This window comes from Bombina bombina, chromosome 4, assembly GCF_027579735.1.
Source record: "Bombina bombina isolate aBomBom1 chromosome 4, aBomBom1.pri, whole genome shotgun sequence".
Classification (NCBI taxonomy): domain Eukaryota; kingdom Metazoa; phylum Chordata; class Amphibia; order Anura; family Bombinatoridae; genus Bombina; species Bombina bombina.
Window position 1 is genome coordinate 574,825,166 of NC_069502.1, and position 21,501 is coordinate 574,846,666.

General features: G+C 33.6%; 1 protein-coding gene across 1 annotated transcript in view; it reads right to left on the reverse strand.

Annotated features, from left to right (window-relative positions):
• Positions 1-21,501, reverse strand: part of EPHA7 (EPH receptor A7) — a 380,959-nt gene that overhangs the window by 77,458 nt on the left and 282,000 nt on the right. Inside the window, exon 6 of the mRNA XM_053710553.1 lies at positions 6,962-7,086. Within this exon, the coding sequence (XP_053566528.1) occupies positions 6,962-7,086 (125 nt within the window). The remainder of the gene's footprint in view (positions 1-6,961; positions 7,087-21,501) is intronic.

Sequence of the window (21,501 nt, forward strand, 5' to 3'; positions counted from 1 at the left end):
CTAATTTTCATACATTTTTTACTCTGCAGTTGGTAAAAAAAGCAATTGTAAACACATTAAGGGAAAACTTTTTTTCAGTATACTGTCCCTTTAAGGAAGACTGCTTGAAGCATAATGAATAATCTCCTAACAGTGCAGTGCAGTCAAGAGTTACTTCAAATTGTTATTTTGCCATGATCCATATCTTGTCAGTGATAAGATACAAAAGCCAATATATTTTAATTTTCCATTTTAAAAACAAATGTGTTTTATAAGTGTGAATAAATTATACAAAAACAATGTTTTGCTTTTATGTTATGTTCTAAGCAAAAATGTCTCTCTTAATAAAAAGGGAAATTGGAAAAAAAACATATTTTTCTTTCTTTCATGATTCAGATAGAGTATACAGTTTTAAACAACTTTCCAACTTACTTCTATATTCAAATTTGCTTCATTCACCTTGTATCCTTTGTTGAAAAATCAACAATACACTACTGGGAGCAAGCCAAATAAATTGTTGGGTGAGCCAATGACAAGAGGCACGTATGTGCAGTTAGCTCGCTTTCAGTGGTGCTTTGCTGCTCCTGAGCTTACCTAATATATTTTTCATCAAATGATACTAGGAGAATGAAGTAAATTAGACAAATGAGATAAATTGAATAATTTGTTTAAAATTGCATACTCTGTATAAATTGTGATAATTTTATTTTGACTTTACTGTCACTTTAATGGAGATTTGGGGTCCAAATGGAGCTTGATGCCCCTGTTTCCACACAAGCCTTCAAGCTCGCCAGAAACAGCACGTATAAAGCAGTGGTCTTAAGACCGCTGCTCCATAACTAGTCCGCCTGCTCTGAGGCTGCGGACATCAATCTGCCCGATCTTATACAATCAGGCTGATTGACACCCCCTGCTAGCAGCCAATTGGCCGTGAATCTGCCGGGGGCGGCATTGCACAAGCATTTCACAAGAACTGCTTGTGCAATGATAAATGCAGACAGCATATGCTGTTAGCATTCATCGATGTCTGTCGGACAGACTGATGATAAATTGGCCCCTATGTCTCGAGCCAAACCTCCTACCTCAATTCACTCCCCTTTCCTTCATTACACAAATGTGAAGTTTAATCATGGTTTAATCAATACACTTTTAATAAATCTTTTTTTTTTTAAATAATAAGTTTAATAATTAAGAGATGGGCAATAGTTATGAGAGGTATATATGTCGGAGAGAGACTTAAATTAAGGATATAACTACTATAGTAGGAAGAAAACATTATTACTTATTTTGTTTAGTCTCTTATAATTAATTTATTTAAATTATGAAACTTTAATTTTGACCTTCATATTCCTTTAATATTTATTTTAATTTATTTATTAAAAATAACTGCTTTAAATGTATATTATTATATTTATTTTACAATGATAGTCTTCAGTATATAATTTTTCAAAGGTGGTGGCGGTTGTAAAAACTTTATACCAGCTAAAAGTAATAATGTTGCTGCTAAATGCCTGTTACAAGTCCCATAGTCATTACAAGCTGTTACTAATAAATATACACAGTTATAACCTTTTGTCAGTATTAACTTACGCATCTCTAATATGATGATGCATGAAGTGTGAATGGTAACAATAAGACTACAATTATTTAATTGGTTACTGTCATCATGTCCGATACCTATGTTTTAACAATTCTGACAATAATTTCCAAATACCAGTTGAGGTATAACACATATATACAGAGATTATATAAAGGATGTTAAGGATACTCAATAAAAATGAAAGATATAGCATAAGCATTGCTGTCTTAAGACCCCCTCTAAATTATAACTGTAATTTGATTTTGTAGCTGAAGTTCTCTAGCAAAAGACATAATCACAATGGGAGTTCAATACGAGAAGTGGGCAAATGTTATAATAAAAGAGGAACTTAACTCATACATTTTCTATAATGCATGTGAAAGAGCACTATTAAAAAAAAAAAAAAAAAAATATGAAAGAAAAAAATGTTAAGTCTTGACAGTAAAAGGTTCCTTGAAGAGAAGCTTACATGTTGATGAAAACAAATCCCACAACTCTACAGCTGGACAATGACACACCACGTAAGGATAAACTATTTCTATCTCAGCACAATAACAAGGGATTGGCAGATAAATCTGCATTCCTCCTAAAGGGACTGTGACATCTTGCAATGTTCACTTACGTGCTGATCTCCTCCTATACAGCACCCAGTTTTTTATATTCACCTATCCATGATCAAAATGCACTATTATATTCATTTTGCTGAAACCCATTTAGACAACACATCTGCTGGCAACAAACCACTAAAGAGCCATAACAATAACACATTTTACAGAACATGATATTTCAAATGTATACTTGAGTCTATCTTTAATTTCCATTTGACAATAATCTATGATCACCTTCATCTTGAACACTCAAGAGTTAAAACCTTTTATCTGGATCTTGGATTCAATATTAATAAGAAAGAAATCTAAACTTAATCAAATCTCACCATTTCTTAGGTTATAATGTGACAAATCCCATATAGAATAGCCAAAAAATGTTAGGAGTAGTGATGTCGCGAACCTAAAAATTTAGGTTCGTGAACGGCGGACTTGAACTTCCGCAAATGTTCGCGAACCGGCGAACCGGGCGAACCACCATTGACTTCAATAGGCAGGCGAACTTTAAAACCCACAAGGACTCTTTCTGTCCACAATAGTGATAGAAAAGTTGTTTCAAGGGTACTAACACCTGGACTGTGGCATGCCGGAGGGGGATCCATGGCAAAACTCCCACGGAAAATTACATAGTTGATGCAGAGTCTGGTTTTAACCCATAAAGGGCCTAAATCACCTAACATTCCTAAATTGTTTGGAATAACGTGCTTTAAAACATCAGGTATGATGTTGTATCGATCAGGTAGTGTAAGGGTTATGCCCGCTTCACAGTGACAGACCAAACTTCCCGTGTAACGCACCGCAAACAACCGCAAACAGTCCATTTGCACAACCACGAGATAGATAGATTTGATAGATAGATAGATAGATAGATAGATACATTGAAGGCAACTTCAATTAGATTACACTAGCAGACTGATGTTTCGCATTCAAAAAATATTTTTTTAAAATATTTACACTACTGTTATAACAAATATGATTGGTGGCACTAGTTGGCAAGTGGGCCTGGCACACACGCTGGGAGGAAGGCAACTGCAATTAGATTACACTAGATGACTGATGTTTCTCAGTCAAAAAAGTTTTTATTTTAAATATTTACAATACTGTTATAACAAATATGATTGGTGGCACTAGTTGGCAAGTGGGCCTGGCACACACGCTGGCAGGCAGGCAACTGCAATTAGATTACACTAGATGACTGATGTTTCTCAGTCAAAAAAGTTTTTATTTTAAATATTTACAATACTGTTATAACAAATATGATTGGTGGCACTAGTTGGCAAGTGGGCCTGGCACACACGCTGGCAGACAGGCAACTGCAATTAAATAACAATAGCAGACTGATGTAAAAGTTTTTTTTTTTTTTAAAAGTTACACTAATGTTACAACAGATAGGAGTGATGGCACTCAGGATAGAAGTAGGCACAGTATGTGCTGGCAGCCTGACACAAAGGCTGGCACTAGTGGCAGGCTGGCCTGGCAACTAAAATTAAATAACACTAGCAGACTGATTTAAAAGTTTTTTTTTACAAAATTTAAACTAATGTTACACCAGATAGGAGTGGTGGACTGGCACTGAGGATGGAAGTAGGCACAATATATGCTGGCAGCTTAACACACAGGCTGGCACTAATGGCAGCCAGGCTGGCCTGGCAACTAAAATTAAATAACACTAGAAGAGGACTGATGTAAAAAAATAAAATAAAAAAAAATTACACTAATGTTACACCAGATATAAGTGGTGGAAAAAAAGCTATTAATCACACTATATGATGTGGGCCTGACACACAGGCCTGATGGAAAATGAAATTAGATTACACTAGCAAAATAATTTAAAAGTTTTTTTTTTTTTAATTTACAATAATGTTAAGCAGATATGAGTGGTGGCTGGCACAGCAATTAACCACAGTATATGCTGTGTAAGCCTGACACACAGGCCTGATAGCAAATGAAATTAGATTACACTAGCAAAATGATTTAAAAGTTTTGTTGTTTAAATTTACACTAATGTTAAGCAGATATGAGTGGTGGCTGGCACAGAGCAATTAACCACAGTATATGCTGTGTAAGCCTGACACACAGGCCTGATAGCAAATTAAATTAGATTACACTAGCAAAATGATTTAAAAGTTTTGTTGTTTAAATTTACGCTAATGTTAAGCAGATATCAGTGGTGGCGCTAATCACAGTATATGCTGTGAGCCTCACACACAGGCTGAAAGCCAGGCAAATGCAAATAAAATTACAAATAAAAAAAAATAAACAACTGAAGTTATAGCCCTAAAAAGGGCTTTTTGGTGTGCTGTCCTTACAGCAGAGATTAGATGAGTCCTTCAGGACTGTAGTGGACACTAAATACACTAGCCTAGCTATCCTATAATGTCAGCAGCAGCAACACTAAAGCTCCTCTCACTAAGAAAGCAAGATCGTAATGAATCTAAAATGGCTGCTGCCAAGGAGCTGGGAGGGTCTGTGAGGGAGTGTCTGCTGCTGATTGGCTCAAATGTGTCAGAAGGCTGTGAGATACAGGGTCAAAGTTTCCTCAATGATGACACATAGGGGCGGATCGAACATCGCATATGTTCGCCCGCAGCGGCGAATGCGAACAAGCTATGTTCCCCGGGAACTGTTCTCCGGCGAACAGTTCGCAACATCACTAGTTAGGAGTTAATGTAACATTTTGGGATGTCTGGTGATCTCAAACTGTAATTGGCACATTACATTTTTGGGTTATTCTACCTATCTATATACAAATAGTCTCCCCATACTCCATAAAAATTTAACTATGACTATTTAATATTTTGAATGGCTGCTAAGATTGATATAATTTTGTTAGCCCTGTGGGATTTGGAAAGCTTTATCAAAACATAGTGAATCAGTTGCATAGGATAACAGAAGATGTGTACACATTTGTCTCGCTAGGGAATTTGTTGTATTATTTTTGAGCCAGGTAGGACTTGAATAAATGCTTAATCATTTGCTAACTGATGGGCCCATTTACCTGCTTGCATAAACAAAAATAATGGAGTATTTTCAAATCTTCATCTGAAATCATAGTTCTCAACTTGGCTACTTTGTTAAAGTGCTCTTACCATCTCTACTCCCGGCCCGGCATAAAGCTTATGTTTGAATACATAAGCCCAACCAACATATGTCAGCGACATTTCCAGAACACATGGATTTTTAACATTTGGACTGCATAAATGTGCAATTGCTATATTTGCTGTATATATTCCCACTCCTATTTTCTCTAAATATTGTATTAATTAATTTTATTGCAAACCAGTAATCCCTAGTTTTCTAATGGAGTGTTTGAAGCCTCTGTGCATCTCTGGCCTCTAGTTGTGGGAAATTTGTTACTTAAAAATGTTAGCAGCATTTTTCTAACTGCTTAGGGCATCACAGAAACTAATTACAAAGCTCTGTACAGTGTTTCTAATTTACAACCACAAGTTAAGCATTCCAAATTACACAGAATGTCCTGAAACTACCAGTGGATTTGTCACTAAACTAAAGGTCAACATTGGAGAACTGTCCAAGTACAAATAGCAAGGGGAAAAAAAAAAATCACAAATAGTGTACAAGGAGTGTAGTTTAACAGCTGCCCAATTATTACCATTATTAAAATTTGTACATTTAAACACTGTGTTACTTTCACATCTGCATATGAGGTGGGGGAGTCTCACAGAAAGGAAAATTCAAATCTAGTGGGATATGATGTTAAAAGAAGAAGGCAGACACATAAACATTGGTAAAAATAAAAATACATAGATAGGAAGGGGGAATTAGAGATTACTTTTTAATAAACACTACTTTTGGGAACATTGTTGTGAAATGATCACCTCTAACTTTTTTCCTTTTTATCAATACCCTCCACCCCAAATCACTGGACATAAAATGTATAAGTAGTTGCTCCACTTGAATTAAATATAACACCTGACTGTTCTTGCCAATAGCCAGCTTGGCATATTTTCTATACTTTTTATCTTTGTTTAAAGGGACAGTCTACACCAAAATTCATATTGTTTAAAAAGAGAAATAACCCATTTACTACACATTCTCCAGCTTTGCACAACCAACATTGTTATATTAATATACTTTACAACATTTAAACCTCTAAATTTCTGCCTGTTTCTAAGCCACTACAGACAGACTCTTATCAAATTCTTTTTTATTAGCTTTTCACAGCAAGACACTGCTAATTCATGTGTAATTGGCTAAAATGCAAGTCAATAGATAATAAATAAATAGCCATGTGATAATGGGGCTGTCTACAGAGGCTTAGATACAAGGTAATCACAGAGGTAAAAAGTATATTAATATAACCATGTTGGCTATGTAAAACTGGCCAATGGGTAATAAAGGAATTTTTACAAGTCTAGAATTTGCTAAATAATACTACTTAAAATACATTATACTACATTGAGCACACTAAATCCTTCTCAACCCTGACACATTCTCAAAAGACAACAGTTATAGAAAAATATAAAACAGAAAGTTTCTAAGTCTGACAGTACACTTGAACTGCTTTTATCCTTCATATCAAAGAAGTGTCAAGCTACTGGGAAAGCAAAGACGCTTGCCTGCATACATATAGAGCACCTTGTCCTACTTAATGACCAGACCTACACCTGCCTGGAGAGTTTGATCTAATCTCTTCTTTCTCTGTTATTCTCTCTCTCGCTCTCTCCCCCCCCCCCACTCTCTCTCTTTCTGTTCTAAAAAATACCCCCTCTGGTATGAATTTAATCATTGAAATGAATGCTGAGTATTATTTATTTTAATTGCAAGTAATACTTACTTTTTCATAGTACTTAATTTCATACTCTGTGATAACTCCATTGGGATGTTCAGGTTCCTGCCAGGACAGATCAACCATACGCTGTAATACACGCTCCTTCATTACACCACTGACTTGTGAGGGAGCTGGAAAAAAATATAAAAATAAATGTTAAGAATAATTTTAGAAAGAAAGAAAGAAAGAAAGAAAGAAAGAATAATGATACACCTCTCACAATGCAACGTTCATTAAGATAAAACACCTTTTCATACAACACAATTTAGAATCTTATGAATATTCAAACAATGCTTATTATGCTCATAAACTATAATCGAAATGTAAATTAAAGTGCAAACAGCAGAAGATACAATTGTTGAAGTTAGTAAAAAAGAGGAATTGATGGGATTAGACTGACAATTAGGCAAATCAATTCTAATTAACAAAAACAGAAGGCTTTCTGACTAATCTGTTGTGATAAATTTGACAGACCAAATATTTATTAAAACATGATTATGCCACAACAAAAAAAGTTAGGAAATGTTTGAAGTGATTTTTGAATTCTATCTTTTTAAAGCATAGAACTTAAAATAAATGGGGTTTATTTTATCATCCATATGCTCAATTATACAAATAAAAGTCACTAAATATATTGATAAAATAAATCATGTAAATATTGGAAGGGTTGGTAAATCTTAACCACGGTTACAAAAGCCTGAACATATTTCAAAGTCTAGATTTCTATTCCATCTGTTTGCACATGTACAAAACACATTGATATAATATTAAAGACATGGTGAATCATTAGGAAAATGTACCTAGTGAATGTATATATTTTTAACTTTAGTCAAACTGTTTATATTAATCAATGGAAAAATGTGTGAATTACATAGTTTAAGCTCTGTCTAATGACAAAAAAATACAGGAAAACTCATGATTTTAGTAATCAATTAAGGAAAACCCCAAAAATCCCTTGAGACTACTGTATGCAAAATAAGAAGGAAAAAAGACTGCTTAATAAAGACATTTATTAAGGGCCTTTTCATTTAAATATAAAGCTGTTCAAAATTTTAGTAATACCAATGAAACCATGGATTTCCCTACGAAGGAAAAGCTTAAATTCTGGTACTAACATTTCTTTTTTATTATTATTTAAAGGGATAGTTTACTCACAAATTGTATTGTTTAAAATTATATATAATCCCTTTATTACCCATTGCCCAGTTTTGCAAAACCAACACAGTTATATTAAAGGGACAGTGAACCCAATTTTTTTATTTTGTGATTCAGATAGAGCATGAAATGTTAAGCAACTTTCTAATTTACTCCTATCATCAAATTTTCTTCATTCTCTTGGTATCTTTATTTGAAATGCAAGAATGAAAGTTTAGATGCCGGCTCATTTTTGGTGAACAACCTGGGTTGTTCTTGCTGATTGGTGGATAAATTCATACACCAATAAAAAGTGCTGTCCAGAGTACTAAACCAAAAAAGAAGCTTAGATGCCTTCTGTTTCAAATAAAGATAGCAAGAGAACAAAGACAAATTGATAATAGGAGTTAATTAGAAAGTTGCTTAAAATTGCATGCTCTATCTGAATCCCGAAAGAAAAAATTTGAGTTCAGTGTTCCTTTAAAGGACCAGTAAACACAGCAGATTTGCATAATCAACAAATGCAAGATAACAAGACAATACAATAGCATTTACTCTGACTTTCAAATGAGTAGTAGGTTCATTTCTAACACATTTTAAAGTTATGTATATTTCCACTCCCCCTGTACCATGTGATAGCAATCAGCCAATCACAAATGCATATACGTATAGTCTGAGTTCTTGCACATGCTCAGTAGGAGCTGGTGACTCAAAAAAAGTGTAAATATAAAAGACTGTGCACATTTTTTTTTTAATGGAAGTAAATTGGAAAGTTGTTTAAAATGACATGCTCTATCTGAATCATGAAAATTTAATAAAGCCTGAGTGTCCCTTTAATATAAGTTTTACCTCTGTGTTTACTTTGTACCTAAGCATCTGCAGACATCCCCCTTATTTCAATTGTTTTAATAGACTTGCATTTTAGCCAATCAGTGCACATGAATGAGCACAATATAATCTATATGGCACACATGAACTAGCGCAGCCTAGCTGTGAAAAACTGTCAAAATGCCCTGAGATAAAAGGCAGCCTTTAAGGGCTTAGAAATAAGCATATGAGCTTACCTAGGTTTAACTTTCATCAAAGAATACAAGAAGAATAAAGCATATTTGATGATAAAGGTAAATTGGAAAGTTGTTTAAAATTGCATTACCTATCTGAATCATGAAAGTTTAATTCTGGCTAGACTGTCCCTTTAATTTCTTCATCTATTATTGTTTTATTGTTTTTTTTCTTGACTTAAACAATCCAAGAACTCTTTATTCATAACGTATGCACATTCAAATTTTAAGATATTTGAGTTTCTTTGTCGTTTCTAGGACATTTCAATATGAACTTTAAAAACTGGGGATTAAAGATTGTACTACATTGTGCTAGCAGCCACTATTAACATCTTCCCAAAAATGTAAAAAGAAAAGAGCTTTGTTCATTACTCAATTAAGTTATGAGACTGTCTAGGACAGATGTGTTTCTTTTGTATTCAATTTAACGTTGTTAAGACGATTTTGCTTTTTGAACAGCTTGGGTCACTCTTTGGCATGTAAATATTTCTTACACACTCTTTCCTTTTTTATTTTTTTGTAACATTTCAGCTTTGATATATGACAAAAGGTAAAGAGAATAAATAAATAAATTCTGATTGATAAAGAAAAAGCAAACTGTAACTGTAATTTTTAAAAATAAAACAGAATTAGCTATATCAGAACATTCTTCCAAAAGTTAATAATCCCAGATGACCATAACTGCTTAAAATATCTCACCCAAAAATATTATATAAATATATTTGCCAGTTTCTAAAACAAGAGCAAGCAACATTGTTATAGCACAATTTTTTCCTTTATATCTTTGTATCTTATCAGCAGAAATTACAGAACCAAGCTACATAAATTCTACCCTATAAGATCTGTTTCCCAAATTTTGTAAGGACTAGTGCAATAGTTTTGACTATTACCTTGTGTAAAATGCAAATATTTTCATAATGCAAATACTTTTTTTTTGTGTTAACTTTAAATTTTGCTGAAATTTAGTATTTAAGTAATGAAGGGCAAAGGCTACAAAATGCTTGAAGTAAATTGGCTTAGTCATTTGTTCGAGATATTTTAGTAACAAAAAATCTTCACTGTCTCACAATCCTAATGATAAACTAGTCCAACAAGTCAAACAGTTGAACGAACAGTTATAATAATTGGCATAGAGACAGGACTTTTTTTGTCATGATTTGACTTTTTAAAAAAGCACTTTACAATATTGGAGCCTAAGCAACAGAGTAACAGTAGATACTTTGGGGCCGATTTATCATGTGTCAGGCGGGCATGATCCGCTGTAGCGCATCATGTCCACCCAACATTGATAAATGCTGACAGCGTACACTGTCGGCATCTATAATTGCACAAGCATTTTGTGTGAAATGCTTGTGCAATATCGCCCCCTGCACATTTGTTGCCAATTGGCTGCTAGCAGGGGGTGTCAATTATCCTGATCGTGTACGATCGGGATGAGTGCTATTCGCCACCTCAGAGGTGGCGGACGAGTTAAGGAGCAGTGGTCTTAAGACTGCTACTTCTTAACTTATGTTTCAGGTGAACCTGAAACTACGGGGGGTAGATTGCAACATTCGCTGCTTGATAAATCTACCCCTTTAAATTAACATCAAAACACATTTTTTAGTGCTTGACTTTAAAAAAGATGCATTTGGTGCCCAGGTGCTTTTTGCATGTAGAAATATGATTTTGACATCAGATAAAATCCAAAAGGCTCATCAAGTCTACCTAGACTTGTTTCTGAAGCATAAGTTTAAAGGGCCATAATACCCAAATGTTTAAACACTTGAAAGTGATGCAGCATAGCTGTAAAAAGCTGACTAGAAAATATCACCTGAACATCTCTATGTAAAAAAAGAAAGATATTTTACCTCAAAAGTTCCTAAGTAGCCACCTCCCATTGTAAAGGATTTCTAAGCAGCATTTTAGTGTGTTTGTCCTGGGACATCTGAAGGGACTAGCATCGTGCACTCTCATATTATTTCACCAATCAGGTAAAGGAAGCTTACTATGAAATCTCATGAGAGTTAAGTCAAATCTCATGAGATCACAGTAAGAGTTCATGACCTCAGCACTGCTGATGCTGATTGGCTGCTGTTCATTTCTTCATTTTTTTTAATTTTTTTTACCTGCAGCTGGGAGCAGCTGAGTATAACTTTTTACACAGAACTTACTCTGCTGAGCTGAGGAAATTGTGAGGTAAAATATCTTCCTTTTTTACATAGAGATGCTCAGGTGATATTTTCCTGTCAGCTTTTTACAGTTATACTGCATCAGTTTCAAGTGATTTAGCATATGAGTATTATGTCCCTTTAAATAGTTCTTAGGGTAGCCCTATGCAAATCCCTGATATTCTTGATTTTCTAGTCAGTCTTTGGGGCCCATTTATAACAAAAAAGTGTTGTTGCTGTATTGGTTCCACAGATAATGTTGCTTTAGTAGATTGTGATACATTTTAATGGACCAACAAAATCAAGTTTTTTATTTATTTCATAAGCTTTCAAGATCTCACAGGTTTCTTCTTCAGATGTAGAATATGTACATTTATGTTTACAAAACTCGCCCATTTATCAAACACCGGGCAGACAAGGTACCCGATCAGGAATCTGTCCATCTGGCTTTGTGGCAAGTGGGCAGCATCTGATTGACATTTACCATTGCACAGTGATGCCCCCTGCTTGTTAGTGCTTGTCAATCTTACAGTATGATTTAACTCTACCCCCCCTTGAAGTGGAGAAGAGGTTAAGTAGCAGCAGTCTTAACACCTCTACGACTATCATCACAACTGCATCATTCTATAAATCAACCACCCTTTCTATAAAGAATTGTTTCTACAATGTATTCCTCACTTACCACACTACAACTTGAGAATTTTAAACGTTTTTCAGGTGTAGCCCTTTTTGTAAATATTCCTTTATACTCAACTTTACTAAATCCCGCTGTTGATTTGCTGACTAGCAGTGTCTGCTTAGAAACACAATTTTCTGTGGATCAGAATTTGTCATGTCTCTATGTGTTTAACTACTTTGTTTGGGTTAAACACATACCCTTGTAGGGTTGATAGTGCTAAAATGACATGCTCTAACAAATTAAAGTGTGTAATGTTGGCACTACAATGTTTCTACCATAGAATCTCTCCTCTAAGCTGTACATGCTGTGGCATAGATAAAACACCAGTGAGACTGATATATAAACCAGAAACACATATTAACTCTTACAACAGGGTTAAATGCAAATTTCAGTAAGACAACAATGTTCTAGTATTATGGCTTTGATATATTTTTTATAGAGAAAGATGAATTGCTTAAATATATAAGTGTCAGAGTTGTTCCATATATAGAATTACATGTAAAAACAATAAAAGAGTATCAAACATTTTACTTTCAAAAAAAAAATTATATTTGAGATAATATTCAGAACTAGAGAATGAAACTAGATATCCTTTCTGCTCAGAAAAAGAATACAACAAAATATTCATATTTATCTAACTTTGCTGGGATTTTCGAGATAATGGTGCATTTATATTTATAATAATGAGGTGGGCGAATATCTCAAACCTTGAGAGTATAGTACAAATCTCACAGCAATACTGTCAGATATAAATATAGTTCTGTGTTTACTTCGTTACTGAAGCTGTGAGCATCTAAAAAAATTGTCATTCTGGGTACAGAAAGTTTTAACAGTATTAAGATGTTAATGTTCTACACTGTTACACATTACTTGATTACTGGTCACTGGTAATTGTCACTATATCCTCTTATTCTAGCCCAATTATATATGTGTTAATTTTATCAAAATCCAATTTATTTATTTTTTTAAACAGAAAAATAACATTTTTTTTCTAAGCCCATACAGTACGGTACAAAATTGTTACATTTAACATGTGCATTAGATGCTTTAAAGGGACAGTCAACACTTAACTTAACACTATTTGAGATAGAAATATAAGAACCGAAGATCTGCCTGCACTATACCCCTTCTGCCATGCCGCCTTGCTTCTGTAGTAATCACTTTCGCTAACTCGTCTAATACCGGGTAAATATGGCAGCTGGACTCCCCCCCACCATTACGTAGCTGCCTTCTTCTTCAAATGATCATCAAATCAGAATCCAGTCCTCGGACAGAAATTGCATACACATGATTTTATATATAGGTATAGATATATATATATACACATATATATATATATATATATATATATATATATGAATATCTATTTAAAAATGCATAGAACATATTCTGCTATGTGCAGAACATTTCAATGTGACATATTTACAGTAAAAACACAGTATAACACTTTATTAAATATGAATATTGCATGTCTATTTATGTATACTTATATATTCATGTGTATATATGTCTGCAAATACATATATCCTTTAGATTGTAAGCTTGAGAGCCTTTCTACCTGTAGGCCACTTTGTGTTTAAAGTGAACTACTACTGATTGTGCTCAAGGGCAGGGCATTCCTCTCCTTTTGTATAACTCAATTATTGCACCTACAACTGTTATTTACCCCTACTGTGTTTGTGTATTACTGTATCCCTGTAATGTTTTTTATTCTTTGTACAGCACTGCGTAATCTGCTGGCGCTTTATAAATAAATAATAATAATAGTATACATATACAATACATCTTTAGACATGTATATATATATATATATATATATATATATATATATATCAATGTTAAAGCCCATTGCCTGTCTATTTTTTTCTAACACCTGATGCCTCATATCTTTAAGCCCATATAACTTTTGTGTGCAATATTTTTTGTGAACATTGTTTATTAGAAGTGTACTTCGCAATGTATTTTTTATGTGTTTTGTGCAACTTTTCAGTGTCGCTAAACATTTAACCAGAACTCTGAAGTGGCGGTAATCATTCTAGCGTAAATCACAATTGCCCTCAAGCGATCACATTTACTTTCATCTTGTAATAGCGAGTGCAAAACCCCATGATAAACCCCTTATCGCTTGCTCGCAAACGTTTGCACTCCACTCGTAATCTGGCTCATAGTGTGAGCATTAGGTATTTTATGTACTAATTTATTTTGAGCTAATTAAAACATACAAAGGATACAGCGAACACATTTTTTTAGGGAAGGTTTGTTTATAAGTATTTTAATGTTTAAGATACTGCTTATTATTAATATTTTATGTGCAAGTCATGAACAAATAGAAAACTGCCACAGATTCAGCTCCCTTAACCAAGCAGTTATAGATATTTTGGAGCCCCAGTGTTTCAGTTTTGTTCATAGCGAGCCTGAAATGCTTCTGCTACTTAACCTATCCACGATCTTATGTTAACTTGGGGCAGCACACTGCTGCCCACCCACAGTGAGGCTGGGCATACAACGTTCAATTCTGCCAACCTCATCCTCCCGGCCTTTGATTAATAGAGCCCATTGTATCAAGACAACTGACTTTTTGACATGTTGATGTAAGTGCCTAAATAGGGACACTTTAAAAAAATAGGCATTAATATTTATACTTAAATACCCTACATAAAAAATCAATGAATGAGTCTAAAGCGACAGTAAATATTTTGAGATTGTAATATAAAATGCTTAATTAAGAATAGTAAAGCAAATTTGCATTATATCCCCCCCCCCTTCCCCTTTTCCTGTAAGTCAAGTCTGAAAACTGTGGATTTTCCAATCATGGGAATTGAAAGTGCTCATGGCAGGCTTCACAAGCTTAGCCACATTTATTTTCCTATTTTTCAGTTTGTTATCTTATCATTTATGTAGAAACCAAACAAAGGAGATTTTGTGAACATGATGACAATGGCCCTAACGTCTTCAGATGAGATTGGCTGCTAAAAATAAAGAAAGTGATGAGTGGAGTTCGGTTGCTAAAAAACTATTGCAGCAAACAAAATGTTAATCTGTTCTAACAACTTTCAAATTATGATGCATTCTGATGTTTGTTGATGTTACCCAGATATTTCTAAGTGCAGGATAGGGACATTTAAAAAAATATTCCAGTTTTTTTTTAATTAATGTTCCGTAAATCATAGGCATGTGTCCTTATATAGTGCTATATAACGAGTGTAGCAGTAGTTTGCGCACCCTCACGAGCATTAACTCCGCTAGATGAAGGCTTTTTGCGTGCGTTGAGTAGCGCATGTATTACAAATTGGAAGTAAAAAGTTTTGCATATATATATATATACACATCTTGACATGTGTATGTATGTATCTCTAAAGCCCTTTGCAGTCCTTTTATTTCTAACACATGAGATCTATCTTTGAGCCCTTATAACTTTCAAATGCAATATTTTTAATAAATATTTTTTATCAGACTTATTATGAGTGTAACTATACCTTTAAATGTATTTTTCAGCTACTTGACTGCAAAGGGCTCCAATGCACATGTATCTATATATGTGTACATATGTATTTATGTTTCTATGTGTATATAGGTCTCTAAATACATAAATACACATATAACTACATAAATACATATGTACATACATACTGTATATATATATATATATAGGCGTGTATGTATGTATCTCTAACCTATTTTTGAGCCCTTATAACTTTTTAATGCAATCTTTTTATTAAATTATTTTTCTCCGACAGTGTTATATATAAATGATTGGCAAAATCAGCTGCAAATGTGGTTATTTAGGCAATAATATCTAATTAAAGATATTAACATGATTTACTATTGGAAGCAGTTATTATTAAATTCACTATGCAAATCAGTGCACACTGCCTAGTTCTCTTATAACCTGTGCAGTGTACTCAAATATGCACATCTACACAAAGCGGATATAAAATAAAATTAAAAAAATTAAAAAGTTTAAAATGTTCTGTTATTATTAAATTTGCTTTGTTCCTATGGTTTTGTTTGTTGAAGAGATACCTAGGTAGGCATCTGGAGCACTACATTGCAGGATATAGTGCTGCCATCTAGTGCTCTTGCAAATGGATAAAATTCATGCTCCTGAGCTTATGTCCCTGCTTTTTAACAAAAGATACCAAGAAAAGATACTGATAGAAGTAAAATAGAAAGTTGTTTAAATTGCATGCTCTATCTGAATCATGAAATCATTTTTGGGGTTTCATGTCCCATAAAAGGGCCTTTAAACTTGACATTTCAACAGTGTATAAAATGCTTCATTATTGCAAGTGAAACATTATTGCAATATACATTCATTATTTATTTTGCTGCCTTTAAACGTAAAATGCATCTAAAAAGTGTGCTTGTTTCACTTTCTTCTAGGGAGGTTTGGGTTAATACTTTTAGGCAATGCATGTAAGCTTTTGTTTTCTTCACTCACCCCCTAAGATCCTCAGCAGTCACATGTTTGTAAAAGGTGGATTATCGGTTTTGCATCAACAATCATGATAGGAGAAGCATTCTTTGCAATAGTAACTAAGTAGAGTGCTAAACCACCTTAAGGTAAGATATAAGGGCAGTTGCCCCAGTCTCTCTCAATTGCACATGTGCAAACAGTGTTCATGCTATGGGGCATATTTATCAAGCTCCATATGGAGCTTGAAGTCCCATATTTCTGGTGAACCTTCTAAAGACCGCTGCTCCATAACCTCTCCACCTGCTCTGAGGCGGCAGACAGACATCGCCTAAAATTAACCCGATCCAATATGATCGGTTTGATTGACACCCCCTGCTGGAGGCCGATTGGCTGCGAATCTGCAGGGGACGGCGTTGCACCAGCAGTTCACAAGAACTGCTGGTGCAATGATAAATGCCGACAGCGTATGCTGTCTGCATTTATCGATGTGCCGTGGACATGATCCGCAATATCGGATCTAGTCCGCTCGCACAATAAAAAATAGGCCTCTATATCTGAATATTAGTTTGTGATTGGTTGGCAAGTATTCTTTTTTTCTGGGGGGCAGGGAAATCAGTAAAATGAATAAACATAAAACAATATACTCATTTGACAAAATAAAGCAGCATTTTTCATTGCTAAATTATTCTCAGATATGAAGGTTAAAAATAATGTAGTTTACAATTTGTGTTTAGTGGTCCTTTAAAAAAGAGAACACTAGTTTGGGGTGAGCTTTTTAACACATGACAGCAAAAAAAATTGGGCTTACAAAAAATCAGATAATTTACACATATAATTATTAAGAGTATTGTGTATTAAAACAACAATTACACAGCTAACATTAGGAGTCTATTTTAAAGTGCATTGCGGAATAATTCAGTTTTATGCACCTCAGCATAGAATGAAGAAACAAATTTGCTCTCTAACGTCTTCAAAGGTGATTAACTAGTTGCTTCTGTGCAAATGAGCAGAAGCCCTATCCACTCTGTATTTTAGCAAGATATATATGAATCAATCAAGGGTGAGCTCTTTAAAAAAAATGTAGGCACTTGTCCTCCTATATCACTTTTTTTTTCACAAGGATTACAAATCATTTGAAAATGAATAATGCCACATAAAATAGCATGCAATTTGCACCCCTTGAATCTTATCTTATCTCGTCTCATCTTTTCTTGTTTCTTCAGCGACCTTATTTGCCAGTGATTCTACTGTTGCTCATCTCTGGTAATCAAGTGAAAAAAATCAATGCATTTATCCAGGGACACCACTTGACTCCAGGTCATAAGAAACAGACAAGCCATGCATGTTTAATTTAAATTCGTATCCTACTGCATTCTCATAGAGCTAACAGGTCTATACTCAGTGAAAGGCAGCTTAACAGAGAGAGCTGCTACGTGTGAATTACAAATTGCTCCCAATGTATTAAATTGTAGATTCAATGTTAGCAACTCGTTTGGAATGCAAACCACACATGAGACAATAATACTGTTTAAAAAATAATAATAAATAATATACAGAATATTGTACATTATACTATTGTCCATCTTTGTTTTTGTTTCATGTAATTAATTCAGACTTATTTTGGTCCCAGAGAATAGGTATTGATTTCAGGTTAGGTATTTATTTATTGCATGAAAACGGTTAACATATATAGCAACTGATATTTCATGTGTCCTAATTTATTTATTATTTTTTTTATTTTATTTTTATTTTTCTTCCTAGGTTTATGGCTGTTTAGTCTACCTTTTTTTTTAAATTAAACCTTTAATAAGTGTAATAAACAAGCCCTTTGAAAAACCTCTTGAGCATTCTTTAGCATATATCATCTACTGTGGCCAATTATTAAAAAAAAAAAATAAGCTACTAGAGTGATCAAACAATCATTGTGTGAAATGTATCAGGATTAGGATTTTGAAGTCTATAGCAGTCATTATAAACAGTAATTGGGGAAAAAAATATGTTCAGAGTAAAATTACAGGAAAATAGAGATAAATAATTAGATTACTTAGCAAAACAGTTTTACTAAGCAATTAAACATCTCTGAGTCTATCTCAATCCTTTAGATTTTGTAGAAAAATGATTAGATAAACTATTCGAAATTATTGTGAGCAGTCTATGTTACATTACATTTGACTTTAAATGTGTTTCCATAGCAAAGTAATCTTGTTGTTTATGTCTTTTTAAGCAGAAGTAAATTAAAACATCAACCTCTTGTCCGCCAGACAGGGTAGCAACAAAATGGGGACAATGTATTAAGCTGCATTTAAAGCTTTTAAGGCTTAGCGGTGCAGGCATATGAGTGAGCCTGCAACAACAAATTTAAGAACCAGAAAATGCTCCTTTAGCCTCTTCGCCACCTCAGAGGTGGAGGAATAAGTCACCCTAACTTTCACTTGTTTGGGCTGATTGACAAGCGCGAGAGCAGGGGTATCATTGTACAAGAGAGCTCTTGGGCAATGTTAAAGGGACAGTATACTGTAAAATAGTTTTTCCCTTAATGTGTTCACAATTGCTTTTTTTACCAACTGCAGAGTAAAAATGTATGAAAATTAGCTTTTTAAAGTTTATTTGTGTATATTAAAGCTCTGATTTTGTGTTTTGAAGCCACAGCCTAATAAAATAGGTTGAGCTTGTAGGTATAATCAGATCTCATTACTGTATCACATTGTGCACATATACCTGCTTCTTTATCTTATATCTGTCCTTAAAACAATAACCAATACTTTGAGAGAACAATGGAAAATCAACATTTTATTACCTTATCTCTGCTTTATCACACTGGGAGTGTAATTTCTTCTGCTGGCTGTGTTTACAAAGCTTATCTATAGCTGGTACGCACGGCCACAAACTTTCAGAATAGGTGGGGATACCACATGCTAAATTAACAATTTCAAATGCCAATATAAGGGTAAAGGAGCTACTTGTAAACAATTTAATACACTCCAGCAGGTAAAGTGGATCATTGGGAACAAATTAAAGGGGAGAAAATTTTTGAGTAAACTGTCCCTTTAAATTGTGTCATGTGATGCTGCATCACAAGTGGCGATTGCAAGTGGACAGGTTCTCTACTTGAAAACTTGTCCACCTGCAATCTGATACATTTTGCTTAATGAATAGCAATGAGTTGCCTCCATCTCTTGCAGCTAAGGGCTTAATCCTATTGGCATATTTAAAACTTTTTTTTTTTATATATATATATATAATAGCTAGTGGATAAAGTTTCCCTTATTTATTAATATTGTAGCAGGGAAATTACGTGCAAATATTTTTTTAATGGTTTATTATTATTATTATTATTATTATTATTATTACTTATATCTCAAGTAATTTTAAGTTCAAGCTGGTTTCTAGAAACAAAAAACAACTTTCTTTAAGTAGCATAGCATGCCGCCTATCCACAAGTAAACAACATGTATAGGAGATGCAGCTGTCAATCATAAATTAGGGTAATACATGGATAAATAATTAAATACAATGATTAAAATCCAAACACACCCTTGTTGTTTAACTAGATACAATTTAAATTCATTCATACAGGTTTGATAAGCTAAATATTAATTATAGATTAATATTTTGATATGGTGTAATAAAATTTTTTTATTTTTTTTTTTATTTAGAAACTGCAAAATTACTTTCCTGTTCCTTCATTAAAGTTGTGTGTGACATATAACCTTAAATTAAAAACAGAAATCACAAGCAGATTTCTGTTTTGTAAGTGCAAACACTATACAATGCATTTACAAGCTACAATATCAGTACAAGATTATGGATCTTCCTTTTGAATTTGATAGCAGGATCCTTAAACATATTCTTAAAAATAGTATCTTACTGAAGTATACGTTACTAACAAGTATTATATAAAAAAAGATGTTTATTTGCACTGCTATCAGATATAATAAACTGTGAAACAGAAAAGATAAAATACCAGAAATAACATTACAGCTAGAAGTGAGACTGTGTCTTTGTGTATTTAGAAAGTACAATGTAGTGCAGCTGGGCTCTATAAAATCAGGGAGAAAAATATTCATTTATCACTTTGCATTGAGTATTTTACCTCGTGTTTTCTGCCATAAACTGCATTGGCAAGAAACTTCACTGAGAATTAAATCAGCTTGTTTTGTGGCATTATTTGGACAGCAGGTGTTCAATAAAATGTTCTAAATGCACACAGTAGTGGAAATATCTATACCACTATCTTCTTTATGTCTTGCACACAATACATTCATAGTTGCCAACTGTCCCACTTTTACCAGGACAGTCCAGTTTTTATTTATTTTATTGGCAATGGTAAAAAGTAACAGGTACATGTAGGAATATTAGGGTACATAGAATTCTGCTACAGTAGCTAGACAATTGTACAATAAAGAAGAAATATTATCTTAAACTTTAGAAAATGACAGAATAACGAAACACTGGCTGCTTTCTATTTACTAACAATATTGCAGATTCAGGTGGGCACTTAGAATTTCAATATAAAATAATCATAGCCTGTACAGTAAAACTCTAACTCCATGTAATACCTGTACATCAATAACAACAACAAAAGGACAAGAGCTCTCATTTTCTACTTTCAGGACCTAGTCAGGCCTCTCTTGGACATTTAATAATAAACTGTATGAAACATAGTGATGATAGTGCCACTCTTGGTCCCTTGACATATCCTTTCAAACTAAAAATCAAACAACAAAATGATAAATTAGTAGTCATTAATATAAAGTAATCCAAACATATTGGTATAACTAATTATATATGGTAACCAGTAAACCAATATGGACCAGTGAAAGATAAAGTAAAATAGCTATAATAAATTCCAAACAGGCACACTGTATAATTTATACATTTATATAGATTAGGAGGAACAATTATTTAAACTGTATATACTAAAATATAAACTCTTAAACCCTGGTAAAAAGTCACAACTATTCAGTGTATAAACTATGTGGTAGGCAATACTAGTATATATGATAACAAGATAGAACCTAAATATGTCTCAGACAAAAAAAAAAAATTCATATAATCAGGAGCACATAAGCTATGTCATCAAATACCTTGGGTTATATTGAGTG